Raw genomic sequence first — 18,236 nt, forward strand, 5'->3', positions numbered from 1 at the left:
GTTCATTATTCTCCAAATTCAAGATCTAAACCTAGCATTATCTTTGCATTAGCCAAAACTCTTCACAAATTAGACACTATGCGAAAATATTGCTACAAATCGTTACCCTTCGACATCATTCAGATGTCATGAATCAGAGAAGTTTTGTGAAGTTCCATTTTGCATTCGACATGAGTTTATTTGCTGAGCCTGTTTCACTTTCTCAAATAAGTACTTAAAAAATAAGAACCTATTTTCAATTTTAAAAATAATAAGCTTACAAAAATAAATTTTTAATTTTTTTTGAAAGGTTTAATAAATCTCATCGACATCTATCAAATAATATTCATATTGCATTTTTTTAAATTTTAGTAAGCCTATTATTTTTAAGTTTGAAAATTGCAAATAAGTACTTACTCTGTATTTTTTAAGGGGCAAAAGCGGAACACCACCTTAGAGCAACTTGGTTGTCAATTCATGTGGCAGTACCCCAAGAACACACAAATAATTGCTCGTTAGAATGATGCCTCAACGCCTCATATGCATCAAAACATAACACCGAAACACAACATTCACACAGAACATTAAACTGAATAAATGTCATATTGTTAGAAAGTTATTCGAAACAAACATAAATTTTGAAATCAGAACAGGTACTTTTGAGAGGCAGGGAGAGAGAGTTAATGGCGTTTGAACTGGACAAAATATTACAATCCTGACCAAACAATTAAAAAAGTGAATAAGACGTTACTTGGCTCATCCCATAAAAGAAATGAGATTACCAAATTAATCCCACACATCTCTAAAATAAATAAGTCTTGGATAAGATTACCAAATTAATCCAACATTCAAGTGAAATTACTTCCTGTATTTTTCGATGATACAAAATATATACTCATAAAAAAACATTACAAAGGACAAACCGGTCCCACCGGTCCCAAGAAATACAACAAAGGACGGAAAAGGTCCGAACAAACACAACATAAAGATTCGTCAAAAAATAGCAGCTACAATGTCGGAGACAACTCATCCGCTCATGGATATGGTTGGAGGAAGTTAGAGAAATCACATCGACATTGGAGCTCACTATCCATGCGGTGGGGACCCATTGCATGCACTGGTGCCTAATGCCACTGCCACTACTACTGGAGAAACCCACAGATTCATTGCCTAGGCTAATCGGATCCAAGGGCCAAACATCCCAGATCTGGGTCACCACCATCAAAAAAATAATGAGATGAGTGAGAACTCCTCTCTTAGAATCACAACCACAGAAGTGGGAGAGGAGAGCCGCCGGGGAAGGGCAAAAAAGAAGGGGGGAGGCAGTTTCTAGAGAGAGGATGTGACCTCTCTCTACCTTTGCCCTACTACTTCAAGAATTGAATTACTAAGAATTTGATTATTGGTAATCAAATTTCCATTTCTACTCAGGATTACAGGCATCAAAAGTCAAAACATAGACCTGAAAAAGAGAGTAACAAAATAAACAATGGAGACCAAAGAAAACAAGTTGGATTCAAAATGGATAGACAACTTTGCACCCATCATCAGACAAATCTGATAGTTGGAACTTGTATGTCCTCTTGTGTATCCGAACTAACTAGTTTCATTCTTGCCTATTTGCCCTCCCTCTACATTTGTGGGAAGTGAGAAACTAGGGATTTACTGACATGGATTCCTCAAGGAAGTTGGGTCCCTTGCCCTGTTGCCGAATTCTATTAGGATTTGAATACGAACGGCATCACTGTCCCCTGAGATCCATGAAAACAATTTGCCCGTCCTGCATTTGTTCCATAGCAACAATCTCCCATAGACTAGGATGCTCATGCCCAGTCAAAGCTAGTCTCTTTAGCCAAAACTAGAGCAATCAAGCAATCAGATGGATTAGGTGCGATAGAGAGCATGGAACATGAATCTACCGAAGGAGGAAGAATGAAGAGAAGTCTAGGCCACATGGATTTGGAAGCTGGGATCTTAATCACACCAGCACATTCCCTTTGCTTCAAGTAGGATATGAAATCCCGAAACTGCACATTTTATTTGCAACAAAAAGAATCAGCATGACTTACTTTTTAAGATAGATCAGAGACACTCCATCATCGATTAACTTAAGCTCTTATCAAGGTCTTCGACATGACCCTTTTTATTTGGTCTCAAGAAATTGGAAAAAAGAAACTTAAGTTGTTTTATTGGGGTGATTTGATGAACAACATTGAACACTTTATCGTGGAAATATAATAACAAAGCAAAAACCCAAATAAAATGACAGATAACTTACTCCTTTACGGTCACTTTCAGATAAGGGGAACAGCCAGCACACCTCTCTCTGCACGGGATACCAAAATATGAGATCAATATAGTATTCAATGACAACATCAGCTCAACCCAACTTGAGAAGCTGAGTATAAAACAAGGAAACATGCCAAACACTAACCACTTCTAAGCTCTGCAACATGCTGACAAGTATCTGAATACACAATGTAATCCCTTATTTAAAATAATTAAAATATTCAGAAAAAACAATGCAGGGATACTAGTGAGCTCTTCTTGGTGAAACTTTAGCTCTACAAGCACGCATCTCAGGAGAAGGCATGCCGGGGGCTCATGACGTCCACCGACACTCGAAATTGTCTTAAAAGCATGTCCGACACTTCTTCAATGTGTCTTAATTACAAATTAAATTCATGATATTGGGAACTTAACTAACACTTCGCCTACAATTCTTGAACCTTCTGGTCAAGACCTCTGTGATGAACCCCTTCACCGTAACTGATGATAGACTGACACCAATTACCAGTTCAAACAAATTTAAACCAATCTAACTTTAAACAATTCGCATACCCCACATTTTTTATTAAATTCCAGAAGAAGCAATCATACGATATGCAATGAAAACAATCATTCTAATATGAAAACCTCACAGCCTAGCCCCCAATGAAAAAATCCCCGATCCCAACATCCAAACAACTCACGATGAATCTCAAAGACTGCAAGACATTAGAAGACAACGAATTACATTCATATTTTGACATACTAGATGCCATGTTAACATCCATAGGATTCTGAAAACAAAGAATATAAAGCAGTACAAGATGCCAACTGGGTACAATTACTTGTGCAATATTGGGAAGGGACATTATTAGAATACATGAAACCAACTGATTCTCTAATATGAGATAAGTCAAATACTATCGGTACCTGCATGCTTTGGAAAGCTATACACCACAACCTTCTTTATAGAAGACAAATACCGGCCCCCATGATACAAAGGCAAAAATTCCTATCTACCATGAAAGGCATATTCAACAGGAGTCTGGAACTAGTTGTTGGAAAGCTTGACATGAACTGTTTGCCAATTTCCTAAGAACTTAAAGTTTTTAGGATGGGATCTAACATGGTACCAGAGCTTTGGTTTCAAAGAGTATTAGGATCCATTCTCTAGTCTGCATTTGTCCCCCCATTTGCATTCTTCTTCAATAAAATTTGAATTTCTCTATTTGCATTATGCTTCTCCATGTATGTATGGAGGTTTGCATCTCCAAATGCAAAGACAGGAATGCAAGGGAGATGATTGCTTCAGAGATATTGTTAAGCCAATATTCTAACCACCACAACTTTGGGGCTACTAAAGAACATTGCACCAAGCATTGCAAGATGTGTTAGTAGCTTTAATTGGGTTACGCAATTAGTTGCGTATCTTCAGTTTCAGAAAGGTAGAACAACATGAGAGAGAGAGAGAGAGAGAGAGAGAGAGAGAGAGAGAGAGAGAGCTCACTTTATGAGATGGGGTACTGGAAAATGTTGACTTCACATGCCGAAAATCTGTGCGTTTGTTCATATCCAACTTTGCAGGCCACCTGAAAAAATGTCAGCCAAATAAACTATCTGATTTTACTCTCCAAGCAGACATTCAGAACAGTAAAAGAAGATAAAGTCCTTACTCAGCCGGCTCAGAAACAGCATTCAAGTATTTGCAAGCATCAGAATCCACTCTAACAGCATAAATAGCACAGTAATGAACCCCACTTTTACCCAACGTTCCCTGCCACTGATACTGTAGATGCTGCCCAGAAGTTTCCGAATATGAAGATTCCACAGCTGGAGGTGGAGGCGGAGGTGGAGAGGGAGGGGGAGAACTTGGTGGTGGTGGAACTAGAGGTGGCTGAGACGGAGGCAAAGGAGGTGGTAGCGATGCTAGAGGGGGTGGCACCACAGGCAAGGGAAACATCTGGGTGGAGTGCTGCGAGCTTCCCTGCATTTGTGCAAGTGGAGTAACAGAAGCAGGCATAAAAGGGAGATGATGGGTTAATCCGCGTGCATCCCAACTGTTTGGAGGAAAATACACAGGTCGAATGAAAGGGGACGATTGAAATGGCGGTGGTGGTGTTGGAAGGATAGGCGGCTGAGGTGGTGTTGAAAGGATAGGCGGCTGAGGTGGTGTGGGACCTGTGGGTGTAGATGGAATATTCCCCTGACCAGAATGAAGCTGAAGTTCAGGTTTTCTATACATCCACATCTGTTCTGCTGTACTAAATCTCTCCGCAGGGCTCTCAAGCACTGTTTGAGCATGTGGTGACTCCACCATGTTATCGCCCCCATCATTTCTCCTAAAGTCACCATGAATAGATGGTAGAGGATGAGTTCTCTCCTTACGGAGGTGTCTAACATGTCCCATTACAGCAGCAGCGTCTTCAGGAGACTCAAATTCCAACAGCAAGGCACCCTCAACAGTAAGATCAGTAACCATGCGTGGACCCTTGTATACAACCTTCATTGATTCATGGAGGATCTCATCCTTGGCCCACTGCCTTGAAACATTTCCAACATAAACAAAGCAACTAGCACCCACTGCAACACCATTTACAGTTCCCCTGGTTCCCAATCCTTCATCTAGGAACTTTACACGGAGGCAGTCACCCCAAGGGGAGTGCCCCTTCATAATCTCTCTAGCTTTTATTGCATCCATGATATACCTATACTCAATTAAGGTAAATCTTTTAAATGGAAAGTACAGAAACCGCTCTACAGGACCAAACTTCTCAAACTGAAACCTTACAAGAGCTTCAGATGCATCGGGGCCTAAGGAACCTAACCAGAGCTGGTTGGAAGCTGGGAAAATATCCATGGCCCCAGGGTCCCCATCAGAGTACCATACAATGTGACTTTTAGGAGACTCAAAAATAGTATCTGTGCCTCCACTGGAGGATCTCAAGATAGGTATTCTAAGATCTGAGGTGGAAACTTGATTCTTCTCAATTTGGCCATAATGGTTTCTAAGTTCAAATGACCTAGCCCTGAAGTCTGAGGGTTTTCTTGAAACAGGTGAGGGAATTTGATTGTTGGAAAGATCCCTGGGAGTGGAAGACCTACCACGTGATAAATCTCCTTGCTCTGAAGTCTCAAAATTTATAGACTTTGAGCCACCACTATCATGACTAGAACTTGCATTCGAGAGGATGTCAGTTTCAAGAGGAACTAAAGAACCCTGAGGCTTTAAACGTTGACCTGAATATTTGTCCATTAAATCATCACTGCTAGGTCTATCATAAACCCTTGACTTACAATCTCTTCCAGAAACTTCGGAAGAGGTTTCAAGTTGATTGCTGCTCCTAGAAACCAAATATGGTATGTTTCTGGATTTAGAAGGATTTGAATCGTCTTCATCACTATGTACTCCACTGTCTTCTAGTTTAACTAGCTCAGCAAAAGATTCAAATATACCTTCCATGACAGATGAAACTTCTGAAACAACTTCTGAAGATGACGACTTGCATAACATCTTGTATTTGGAGAATATCCACTTTCTCAATGAAGGATTCTTGGCAACAGCCTGCACTCCCCGGTACATGATAATGTCAGTTTGAAGCCACAAACCAATAACAGGATCAAACTCACAGCATTAGATACCTCAATTCAATAAAATGAACATCAAGAACCTCGTATTGATCTAACCAAAAAGTTTCCCGCTCAACTTCTAGGATCCAAACATGTACAAAAGATATAAACACATTGGCTTACATTGTTGGACATAAGTGAGAGTAACAGAAGTATACAATTCATATCTCGCATATGTGCATGTAACAAAGGAAATGGTTATTTCTTGAAACAATTTTCATACTACAAGTCCACAATAATAACATCTGTATAGCAGCCACAATTCCACTAGCTGCAAAACACAGAGTGGGAACTCAATACTCTATGCCCTCACAGTTCTCATTTACAGAAGGCCTATCTTCTGAACAGGTTAGCCAAACAAGTTCTATGCACACATGTTCGTCACCTGAAGAGTGTCAAGTATAGTCTTCAAGTCATCCCAAGCAAAAAAATCTTGGAAAGAGTTCCCCATATCTTTCCATGCAATTAAGGATGGTTTCACATAAGACTCTAAACAAGGATAATTTCAAGGATCTGAGCAGTAAATACTGGTTTCCAGGGTAAAGATAATAAAATCCACATAGATAAGCAGCATTTAACTTCAAAGACACCTTAACCAAGCAGCTCTCAAATTAACCAGAAAGAATCAATATCTAGATGGATGGGATTAAGAATGTCACCACCAGAAGTTATCGAACTTCACTTAAATACAATGTATAGTTCATGAGATTTAATCAAAGATATAAAGAACATTTGTAGTATTACCAGCCCTAACAAGCAGTTCTTTAGAACAGGTGGCGCACCAACCAGAGCCTGGTCCCCATCCAAGACTTGCCCCGCACTACTAACATCATCGCCTTTGCCTCCCACAGTAGCTATTGATGATTTGTGTTCATTTCTTGTACTGTCCAAATCATAATTCATAGCAGAAGCATCAAGCCTGCTTGTCACTTGACTAAGTAAGTAGCGTCCTTCGTTGTATGCTCCCTCCATTGCAGTTCTCTCAAGAAGCTCAAAAGAAGCTGCAAGTAAATTTCTTGGACAGTGGAAGAAAATCTTAAGAAGGCATAGCACCCGGAACTTGGATAACTTGACTAATTCAGATTCATCCTCATCGGAAAACTTCTGCTCAAGCTCAGACAATAACTCAGCGGAATAGTGTAGCATAAGAGTTCCCGTATCAACAATCTGGAAAATATCCTTCCCCTCAAAAGTAGATACGAGGAATGTGAGCACATTAAGGAAAACTGCTGAACAGATTCCATGAATAACCGATGATGTCGGCGCCTCAGATGAAGCCGTGTGGCAAATATCAGCCAAACCAAATATACAAGCTTTTGCAGTCGTGAATGCAACACCATCGGCATCCTCTCCTCTGTATATTACCGCCAAACTCCAGTTGTGCATATTGATAACAACTTTAGCTGCTGCTTCAAGGGCAGTTGGACAGTGCGATGCATATCGGGGTATGAGATCAGCTACAATGCGCTGGACGCTTGTACAACCTGCAAAGCAAAAGCATATTTATTAGAAGACAAAGACGGAGAAATTCACAGGTAACCTTCTTGCTTTTCTGCCTATATGCTACAAAAGGGTCCTAAATTCATCAATATTTCTTGTCAACAAATGACAGTCTTCCACTTTTCTTTTGCAAATCTCAAGGTACGAAACGAGCAGCCAGAAACACTTACTGATACTATTGTATTTTGGATGGAGTCATCAACTCAGTATCCATTAAACACTTACTGATACTGTGATTGTCTTGATTATAAGTTGAGACCAGGGGATGTTATTCAGTCATTCAGTGTGGAAATATCTGTCTTTCTATTTTATTCGGTGTCTAAGCCCCGTGGACACTCCTTAAGAGGGGCCACATGCCCACAATGATTTTTGACACGCATCAATACATATTTCTCCTTTTAACAAGAAGAGGGTATCCACACTTGGCCAACAAAGATCGAGTATGCAACAAATCTTTTTTAAGTAGAAAAGGTATATTGGAGAACATCATAATATAAACCAATGTTCTCAAAGGCGATTCTGGGGCTCATGTCGAAGCAAGGCACTCCAAAACCGCCTCTGGGAGTTGATTTTTGGGCTGAGATCTGCAAAAGCGTTCGCCCATCCATTGGAGGCGTACACTTTTCACGCCTTTTCACCAAGATGACGAAGGTGAACGCCTCAGAAGAATCAGTTCATTTAAAGTTGTTGGGGGCCTTGGGGCAACAGGGCCGGGATTTTGCATTTTTGCAAGACGACTTGGAGTACTTTTAAAAGTTGGATCTATTAATGCACTATGTTTTTATGCCTCAACATGTGCCTTTTGGATTATATCAACTATTTACTTTTCTCTTTTTGTGAGGCAACTTTGTATGGCGCAAACACTATCCCCCTCATTTTAATGTATTTATAGTCAATTTTTATTTTTCATAAATAAAAACTAAAAACTCCAAAGGCTTATGCCTCAATGCCTTGAGGCTTGCGCCTCGCCTCGCCTCGCCTCATCACTCATGAGAGGTCAACAACCTTGCCTTGCACTTTCGTCTCTAAAAACTTGTAAACCCAAGTAGTTGGCACAGGGCTACTGGTCCCTTAAATTTGTATGTCTGAAATGTATACTTTTGCCCCAACATGTAGGCCCCCAGACCTTCACGAGATTCCATGTCAGATTGCCGTCATGTTGTCTTAACAACCCATATCCAAGCATGCAATATACTGGTCTTTCTCTCGACACAAACAAACTACCGCAATTGGGCATGAACGAATTTTATGGCGTGGAAAAGCAAATAACTTACAGATGTCCAGCACATAAAAGTATAAACGAAACTTGAAAGCAAAAGTGAGCTATGAAGCCTGCCATAAAGGGAAGAATTCAAGGGAGAAAAACAATACATAGCAAGTCTATAGCTAATTAACCAAATAAATGCAATCCAGTTGAATGCCCTTGTTCAATCACAATCCCCTCCAAAATTTTCCAATTGTTAGAAATAAATTAGATCTTTGATGGATACAAAGAGGAGAGGGACTAAAGGAAGAGGACAGAGACTAAATGAGTCAAGCTCTAGACTAGCTATGACAATGAAGCCGGGCAAGAGATCACATGGTCTTTGAGTTCCAAGTTTGTATATAAACTATAAAGTATTAATGTTCTAAAAGTCGCTAGGCGCTAGTCGGGCGGTCGGCCACCTTTGAGAGATTAATCGGATAAATCCACAATTAATCGGATCATATTAATTAGTAATTAGTGATTAATCGTTAATCGGACCTAATCGGATAGGCCCCGCTAGCGATTAATCAGAACACTGTAATAGCTCGTTTGGATCGAGCAAGTTCGAGAGAAAAGAAACGGAAATGAGAGAGAAATCTCTCTCACGTTTGGCTAAACAAAAGGAGAACGGTGGGAGACGGTGAGAGACCAGACCCCCTTACTACCCCTATTTTGTTTCTCACCATTTTTTGTGAGATTTTGAGAGAAATAGAGAAGATCCCGTTTTGACCCCTCCTCCGCCTCCCCTCACCGCTGCCACCACACCACCACTTCGTATCCTTAGCCCACCATCACCGCTGCAACCCAGTGGATAGAGGACTGTAGGGTTTTTTTGAAGAAGAAGAAGAGGAGGAGGAGGAGGAGGTTGTACGTATAAATGGATGGCTGGAAATTGGAATAAAAGGGAAGGGTATATTGGTAAAATACATACAACCCTCTCCTTTCTTTTCTCACCTATATTTTGTCCATCCAAATGAGATGGCGAGAAAGCACACTCCTTTCTTTTCTTTTCTCACTAATAAGGGAAACCACACCCCTTTCTTTTCTTTTCTCACCTAGGTAGCCAAACAGGCTGTAAAGTATACACTTAAAAAAACAAAGGGAAACGTTATTTCGCTTTTTCTGTTTAGTGTTAGCAATGACCATTGTGCTTCAGCTGATGCAAAATTAACCAAATAGTTTAAAACTTTAGCAAATCCCAAGGTGATAAAGGAAGATCAGAAAAAAAAAAAGAAACAAAACCGTAGGCATCAAATTGAGTATTTGACATAAGGACCACCAATTAACTAAATTGAGCAAAGCATTGACCTTCTCGTCTAGAAGATAGTATGTGTTATGGCATCTGCAGGCCTTATTCAAATCTTAACTAAAGGATCCCATCAATCCATACCCACTTTTATACTCAAGGTCATATAAAAAAAGTCTCAATGCTAATTTGTGTCTCTAACTTCAATGCCTGAGTTTGTGTTCTCCCATTGGAGTGCTTCATAGCGAACCAAGCTTTCACCCAAATATAGTGAAAGAGATAGTCTTAGAGCATCTCTAGCCCTCACCATTGTTTGACTCAAAACCAAAATTGGAGTAAGAAACCCTTAAAATTCACTCTAATCCTTGACTCAAACTTACACCAAATTAAGTTTTACTTAATATTCTGACCCAAATCAGGGAGACTCAACTATATGGCTATTTTCTCCCAATCTACTGATAGCTATACCATTAATGAAACTTTCACTCAAATTTGCTTACATTTCGTTTAACAATCGGAATGGTTCATACAACATTAGGTAAGGGAAAATGTAAAGGTAAGGGCTGGAGATGCTCTTACGGGTGTTAAACAGTTGATACATTAAAATTCCAAAGCACTACCCATAAGAGCATCTCCAACCCTTGCCCTCTTTTTTTGTTTTTACTCAAACTAAAAATTTGATTAAAAAAACACCCCTCAAACCCACTCCTACTCAAACCTACACGAAATTGAATTTCACTTAAATTAGTACTCAAATCAAACTGGAATTCTTACTCAAATTTTGCTAGGATATATTCTCCCCTTACATTTCCAATCATGCCATTAATGAAGCTTTCACTCAAATTGGAGTTTAGATCATGCCATTATTGAAAAATGAAGCTTTGGAGCCAATGCTTGGGACTTAGGGGTCAAGGCTTGGGACTTAGGGTTTTGCTCCCTCCTAAGGCCTCAGATTCGAAACCTCTCAAGTGCTATCAACTCCTTTGAGGCCAGCCCATTCGGAGCTCTTCTCCGACAGATCTCCAACTTCAATTAGGCTCCTTGCAAGTGAGCGGTGGGATTGGGCCCAGGATACAGATGCGCGTAAACTAGCCCAGACATGTGAGTTATCAAAAAAAACAAAACTAAAGCTTTCACTCAAATTTGTGTTTAGATTTCGATTTACCCATTGGAGTGTTTCGTACCAAATCATACTTACTTTTTTAACTCAAATTTGTGTTTAGATTTCAATCTGCCCATTGGAGTGTTTCGTACCAAACGAAGCTTTTACTTAAATTCGAGAGAGTAATAAGGGCTGGAAATGCTCAAATTAAATATAAAAAAAAACTCCAGAAATTTCACGAGAAAAACACGAGTGATAAAGAAAAATTCCGACCTCTGGAAGTAGTGATGAGAGAGAGGTAGGCTTGCTCGAGGTCGGGCGTAAGCCTTGCGTCATCTTTCTGAGAGAGACAGTACTTGATCCTCTTGTAACAGTCGTATAGGGTTCGAATTTCCTCCTTGTTTCTCCGTCGCCTGAGGACTTCGTCGGGCGGTAGCGGCGGATCCGCGGAGACCTGCCGGAGGTTTTGCGGCGGAGGCGGTGGTGGTTCTGCGAGTGGGTCGGAGAGTTTTCGCTTCTTCAGGGGCTGCTCCGAGGAAGCCATGACAGAGAGAGAGAGAGAGAGAGAGAGAGAGAGACGAGGTGAGAACTGGACACGCGATGATAGTAATCGTTTCGGGACGATTAATTTGATCAGTTGGAGATGGGGGTTGTTATTTGCACTCACTTCTTATCTCGATACACATATTAGTCGGGGTGTTTGGAAGCCTATTTTTTTACATTTTGCATTTTGTTTTTATGTTTTTTTTGGAATTGTGCTTTTTACATTTTTTCCTTTGGAATTATGGTCACAATTTATGATAATGAATTTGTAGTATGATAATGAATTTGTAGAATGTCTTAAAAAGATATGTGCAAGATATTTTTTTTTGTCTTTTATATTTACCAGAATGGAAAAAATAAAAAATGAGAAGTAAAAAAGTTTCTCTCCCCTCAAGCACAAAGGTAGGCTGGGGGTGAGGGTAGCACGGACGGCCCCCAGTTTTACTCAAAGGCTATAATTGGTCCATTTGAATGACCAGAATCTTCAATATAAATAGGAATATAATTATTCATAATCAAATTCTATTAAGGGCCGTTTCAGAACCGGAATAAGAATTTTTTTTTTGTCTAATAATAAAGTGTGTTCCATAAAAGGGTAAATAAGTACTTATTTTTTAAAAAGGTAATTTCAAGCTCAAAAATCATATGCTTACGCAAATAATTTTTCTATCACTATGGATCTTGTTTGATAGATCTCATTGAGATCTTTAATACGGTGTAAAAAAAATTGAAAATTTATTTTTCATTTATATTATTTTTGAGTTTGAAAATGTAAAAATAAGCTGCTTATTTTTGGTTTTATGCAACAAAGCTCCAAAATAAGTAGTTATAAAATAAGAAGGTTTCTGGAACGGATTCTAAGTGGTATTATGAATATAATACCAAAAGTAATTTCATTTTGGTGTTTAGATTAATTCAATAATTTTATGTAGGAATAAATTATCTTGAAAATATATTAAAATCAAAGAAGACGGATCTTCATATGGTTTTCATAGACTTAGAAAAAGCTTATGATAAAGTGTCTAAAAACATCATATAGTGGGTTCTGGAGAGAAAGAGAGTGACCAAAAAGTATATCGATGTGATTAGAGACATGTATTAAAATGTCGTCACTGCCATTCGATCACCAGTAGGGGAAACGAGTGAATTCTCAAATACTGTAGGATTGCATAAATGGTCAACCTTAAACCCGTACCTTTTTGCCTTAGTTATGGATGAATTGACTAGACAATTTCAGGATGATATCCCATGGTATATGATGTTTGCAGATGACATGATCCTCGTGGATGAAATCGTTAGAAGTGTTAATACGAAATTATAAATTTGGAGGGAAACATTAGAGTCAAATGGTTTTTGGATAAATAAGAGTAAAACTGAGTATATGGTGTGCAAGTTTAATGGTATCAGCAATGCGTAGGAAGAAAGAGTGATGATCCAAGAACAGGAGATACCTAAGAGTAATCATTTTAGGTACTTAGACTCAATTATTAGTAGAGATGATGTGACCCATAAAATCCAAGTGGGGTGACTCAAGTGGAGGAGTGCTACTGGTGTATGTGTGATAAAAGGGTATCCATAAAATTGAAGGAAAAATTCTATGGAACTGCCATTAGACCAACGATATTTTAAGGGACAGAATGTTGGCCTATTAAGAAACAATAGGTGAACAAGATGAGTGTAACGGAAATGAGAATATTGAGGTGGATGTGTGGTAAGATTAGATGAGATAGGATTAGAAATGAAACGGTTCGTGAGATGATAGGTGTAGCACATATAGAAAAGAAGTTGAGGAAAAATAGGCTAAGATGGTTTGAGCATGTTTACCGTAGAGGCGTAGACCAAGAGATGCAGTAATTAAGAGAGCGGATATGATAGCTTTGGGTCGCAATGCTACGGGGAGGGATAGACCTAAATTGACATTAGATGCTGTGGTGCGCAACGATATGAGTATAGTAGGTTTGTGTGAACAAGTAGCCCTTGACAGAGCTCAATGAAGGAAAATGATTCATGTAGCCGACTCCAAGTGATTGAGACATAAGACTCGATTTGGTTTGGTTATTAAAATCAACAGTTCCTTTTTTTATTCGTTGAGCCAGGAATCCAAAATTTTCATGGGGTAAGAGATGAATCAAATTTACACTCAATCTGGTAATGTAATTCTTGGTCAGATATATCATCAAAAAGTACAATTCTATTCTTATCTCTCCCAAGCATAGAATCCCAAAAGTATGGCATCATATTTATGTAGTTGTTCATTTTAAACATCGGAATCATGGAACTATGGCATCGCATTCTCATTTCTCCTCAAGACCATGCCATCCAAATTGAGCCTAATTGATTAGGTGCTTACCGGTACCCAAATAACTTGATTTTTCACACAACTGGTAGAAAGACAACAATTTATAAAATGAACTGTTTAGATCATAATTTTTTTTTATTTCAATGGCTTTCATTTAAAGATCACAAGAGAATTGAATCAGATCTTTATTTTGGTTTTAGCAAAAAAACAAAGTCCAAGACAAAACCTGACAATACACTTAACCATTTCCTTCATATTGTCAAATATGCAACAATAGTAGTGGACTCCAATTAAATAGCATCACCCCCGTACCTAAACCCTAATTCTGTCACTGTCTCCCCTTATTTTTGTCTTTTGTTCTCCAACTCAAGAATTCATTAATTGATAAGCCCTTAATAGCGTGAATAAATGGAGCTTATCCGTCTCCCTTTTGATAGTTAGGGATCTTTCATTAGATCTAGAGTTGGACAATGGATACGAAATACGATAACACGATACGAATCGGACACGAAATTAGCAGGTTAGGGTTGAATATTTCTGACACGAAACACGAAAATGATACGACTCAAGAACACAAATTCTAATTGGGTCAGGTTCGAGTTGAACACGGAGACATAAAATTGACACAACAAATACGGTTACTAATTTGTGTCACCCATTAACACGAACATATATATATAATATATGATATATCTGTAATTCTATATAGAGTTGGGCAACGGACATGATAACACAACACGAACTGGACACGAAGTTAACGGGTTAGGGTTGAGTATTTCTGACACGAAACACGTAAAATAACACGACTCGAGAAATACGAATTCTAAGGCCCCGTTCCGCAACGCCAAATAAGTACTTATTTTTTAAGAATGCAATTTCAAGCTAAAAAATGATGGGTTTATTGAAATATAAAAATATGCAATATGGATCTTGTTTGAAAGATCTCATTGAAATTTTTAATACGGTGAAAAAAAATTTAAAAAATTATTTTTCATTTGTATTATTTTTGAGTTTGAAAATATGAAATAAGTACTTATTTTTTTAGAAGGTGTTCTGGAACGGGCTCTAAATAGGTCGAGTTCGAATTGGGTGGTTTGTGACACGAACTTGACTGACACGATCCGACACGACCTGTTACGTAGGTCTAGTTAAATCCTTATCGAAGAAACATTGCATCCCTTTTTCATCATCAAGTATAAATAAGCTTCAAATCATTACATGGGATCTCAAAATGTGGAATGAACAAATATCAACTGATTGGTCGATTCAAGAATAATATTACATTATGTTATAATTTATTTCGATAATCAAAAGATTATAGATATGATCAGACTCAAACCCTCTTGTTTTTACATTTTTATTTGCCGGGGGGATGGTCCATAATCCCATGCATGTACCTTAAACCATCCTCGGTTAATTAATTAAGCACTAAATTAAACCATGTGCAAAAGAACATTTTGGAATAGTGTTACCATAAGACATTAGAATTAATTATGGGAATTGATATTGGCACTCCAAAAATTGATGCATGCATTCCAAAAACAAAAGAAAATGGCTTTGGAATTACATTGATTTGGAGTGCCTACATCAATTTTTGGAGCGCCAATATCATTTCCCTTAATTATTCCTCATCAGTCCTCAAGAAATATCATTCTCTTGAGTATTTTCGGTAAAACCGCTGTAGCAAAAAATTGTTTTCTTTTATAGGTAATAGCCAAAAATTGTTATGATCGAGCAGCTCCTTCCGGTATTATTGAGATGGTGAGATTTTTTGGTAGAGGCCCGTGTCCATCCCGTTATAGGCGATTGGAGCATACATCCACAGTTCATCAGAACTCAATATCTACAATGATAAAAAAGAAAAAAAGAATTAGATAACGAAAAATAAGAAAATAAAAAATTTGGGAGCTTATGGATATATAGGACGACAATCGAATTAATTTTGGGTTTAAATTACCTTAATTTGCAGCTGCAAAAACTTCACATATTGGACTGCCTCTTCAAGCATTGTGCTAATATCAACCTGTTAATCTGGATTAATTAAAATGCTTTTGCCTCATAAACAAAGGAAAATAATATTGGCACTTCAAAAATTGATGCAGACACTCCAAAAAATAAAAGAAAGTGGCTTTGAAATTACACTGATTTTGGAGTGCCTGCAGCAATTTTTTAGAGTGCCAATGTCATTTTCCTAAAAAAAACAGTTTAACAAATATATGCATGGGAATTAACACATCATTAATTGCACCTTAGTTCCATTGGGGACAAGGCTCTGCAGTGTTCTCAATCTCTCATTAATTCTCTCTCTTCTTTTCTGCAGCATTAACACAATGAAGTGTTAATACAACGTACTAAAACTTTTGGAATTTCTGCAGAAAATTATTGCACGAAAAATTTACGATTTTTTTTTCTCTGCAATAGAAATTTACTAATCTTTATAAATGATTAAAACGATGAAAAGGATCAAGAGCACACTGACACAAAGTCACCCGAAATTGAAAGGAAGATAAGACGCCAACTGAAACACCAAAAAACCCAAAGAAATAAAACAACCAAAACACCAAACGAAACTAAAGCCCAACGAAACCGACTTGAAAACAGCCGGACGCCTATCTAACCTAAAAACCAAAGAACACAACCCCAGCAGCAAAACCAAAACCAAACCAAACCAAACCAAACCAAACCGGAAAGAACATCCGAACTAACCGAAAAGCCAAAACCAAAAACCTAAGCAAATTTACGCGTTTCAGTTGTGTAATTCTGCGTACGTACATAGCAAAGTGGTAAGGTAAATTCTCACCCTTGCATACAGGCTTTGGGGATCGGTTGCAGCCCCTCTACCGGCTCTCGTTTTGCCATCTGAATCTAGAGCCGAAATCGATTTGGATTCTGAAGTTTCTTCCCCATTGAGCTCCTGAGAAACAACAGAGTCCTCCTCCGAGCTAAAACAGCCCGAACGATTCGTCGCAACATTAATATTCTCCTCTTCACCAATACCATTCAAACTGAGCTTCTGGTTCTTTTTGGATGTCACATTCTTCTTACCTTTTGGTGCCTGCATTGAGCCATGATAATGTTACTTTTTAGGTGCTTGAAGGCTAGTACGTAGACACGATATAGTAAAGAACAAGAAGCGGGTATTTTTCACAACGATGAAATTAAATATCGTTGTGAAATAAATATCCACTTCTAGGATCTTTATAAACAGAAAAAAGTACTAGTTTAATGATCACTTACATCTCCCGAAGTACGAGTTCTCTTCTGGGGAGCCTCACACGAGTCATTTTTCCTCTTTAGGTGCAATTCTTTGCCATTATGGTCTTCATTTTCCAAATCGTCGCCCCTTTCCTCTTCTTTCTCGTGCAGAATTCCCTGGTTTGCATTGTTGGAAAAAAGTGGAACCGATGTTTTGTTTTCGGCCGCGTTGTTCATCGCGTAAAAATACGCGGACTCGAGAGCGTGATTCGTTTCTTGAAAATTGTTAGGATCGCCAGAGTGGTGGTTTTGATTAGTTGGAATAAAGACACTATCATTAGAACAACTGAAAGCATCACAATTAGGGATTAATTGTGATAAACTCTCATCGGTAGGACCAAAACTGATGCTGGCCACATCAGAATTAATGGGCCAAAAAGTTGATGAAGTCCCAAAGCTGAAACCATTTTCATGCTCTGATCCAGTGGAGAACATTCTGTTCAAGGATTCCCATTCTTCATCAAGAAAAGCTCCCACACCCTCCATCTCTCTCTAAATTCTCTAAAAATATGGGGGTATGATTTTGGAGAGAGGAAGGGGAGATAGGGGCAATATGGACTAATTTGGGGATTAATGCTTTGAGATTAGCAGAAACTTGGAGTCAAATTTATACCAAAAGGGGATAGAGAGAATGTTGAGGGGGATTGACTTGAATTTTATATGAGATTTTTAATTACCAATGATTAGGGTGGGGTAGGTCCTAGTTCTCTGTAACTGATCTCTTTAGGGAGTCCACTGTGGGGCCAACAATTTTTTTCCAGGCAAAATACAACGCAGAGAAGGACCAAGTTCATGCAATGATTAATTATGGGATTAAAATTAATAAGGCCACCCTCCCTCTTGGATTAGCTTTACCTTAAACTCATATATAATTAGGCTTAAGATGAAAGTGAAATCAGAATGATTAGAGGTATTCATATTGCTGTTGGGATACGTGTTGTTAGTAAATTGGGGAACTTGGACACAAGGTTTGAAGAGAAATGGGAGCAGGAAATTAAGAAATTATTATAAACACTACTAAAGAAATTAAAGAACAGAAGATCGACACGAATGATAGACATCGGTTGAAATTACCTTTTATATGGATATGAGATTCAAACAATGTATATTAAGCTCGAGTGTTATGAATGTGAATTCTTGCGGCTTTTATTCTCATGACTAGAGCTAATTA

The 18,236-nt window shown here is 38.4% G+C and overlaps 2 protein-coding genes across 2 annotated transcripts; both read right to left on the reverse strand.

Annotated features, from left to right (window-relative positions):
• Nucleotides 1–1,378: 1,378 nt before the first annotated feature.
• On the reverse strand, nucleotides 1,379–11,579 carry LOC131334414 (uncharacterized). The gene is made up of 6 exons (XM_058369406.1): nucleotides 11,242–11,579; nucleotides 6,619–7,358; nucleotides 3,921–5,809; nucleotides 3,755–3,836; nucleotides 2,258–2,305; nucleotides 1,379–2,006 (listed from the first exon to the last, which is right to left on the reverse strand). Exons 1-6 carry the CDS (start codon nucleotides 11,510–11,512, stop codon nucleotides 1,803–1,805), a joined length of 3,234 nt encoding a protein of 1,077 aa, XP_058225389.1. The 5' UTR covers nucleotides 11,513–11,579; the 3' UTR covers nucleotides 1,379–1,802.
• A 3,857-nt stretch (nucleotides 11,580–15,436) lies between these two features.
• On the reverse strand, nucleotides 15,437–17,851 carry LOC131333503 (transcription factor RSL3). The gene is made up of 5 exons (XM_058368068.1): nucleotides 17,048–17,851; nucleotides 16,611–16,865; nucleotides 16,059–16,124; nucleotides 15,768–15,833; nucleotides 15,437–15,653 (listed from the first exon to the last, which is right to left on the reverse strand). Exons 1-5 carry the CDS (start codon nucleotides 17,549–17,551, stop codon nucleotides 15,561–15,563), a joined length of 984 nt encoding a protein of 327 aa, XP_058224051.1. The 5' UTR covers nucleotides 17,552–17,851; the 3' UTR covers nucleotides 15,437–15,560.
• Nucleotides 17,852–18,236: the final 385 nt, after the last annotated feature.

This window comes from Rhododendron vialii, chromosome 7a (genome assembly GCF_030253575.1).
Source record: "Rhododendron vialii isolate Sample 1 chromosome 7a, ASM3025357v1".
NCBI classification, from domain to species: Eukaryota; Viridiplantae; Streptophyta; class Magnoliopsida; order Ericales; family Ericaceae; genus Rhododendron; species Rhododendron vialii.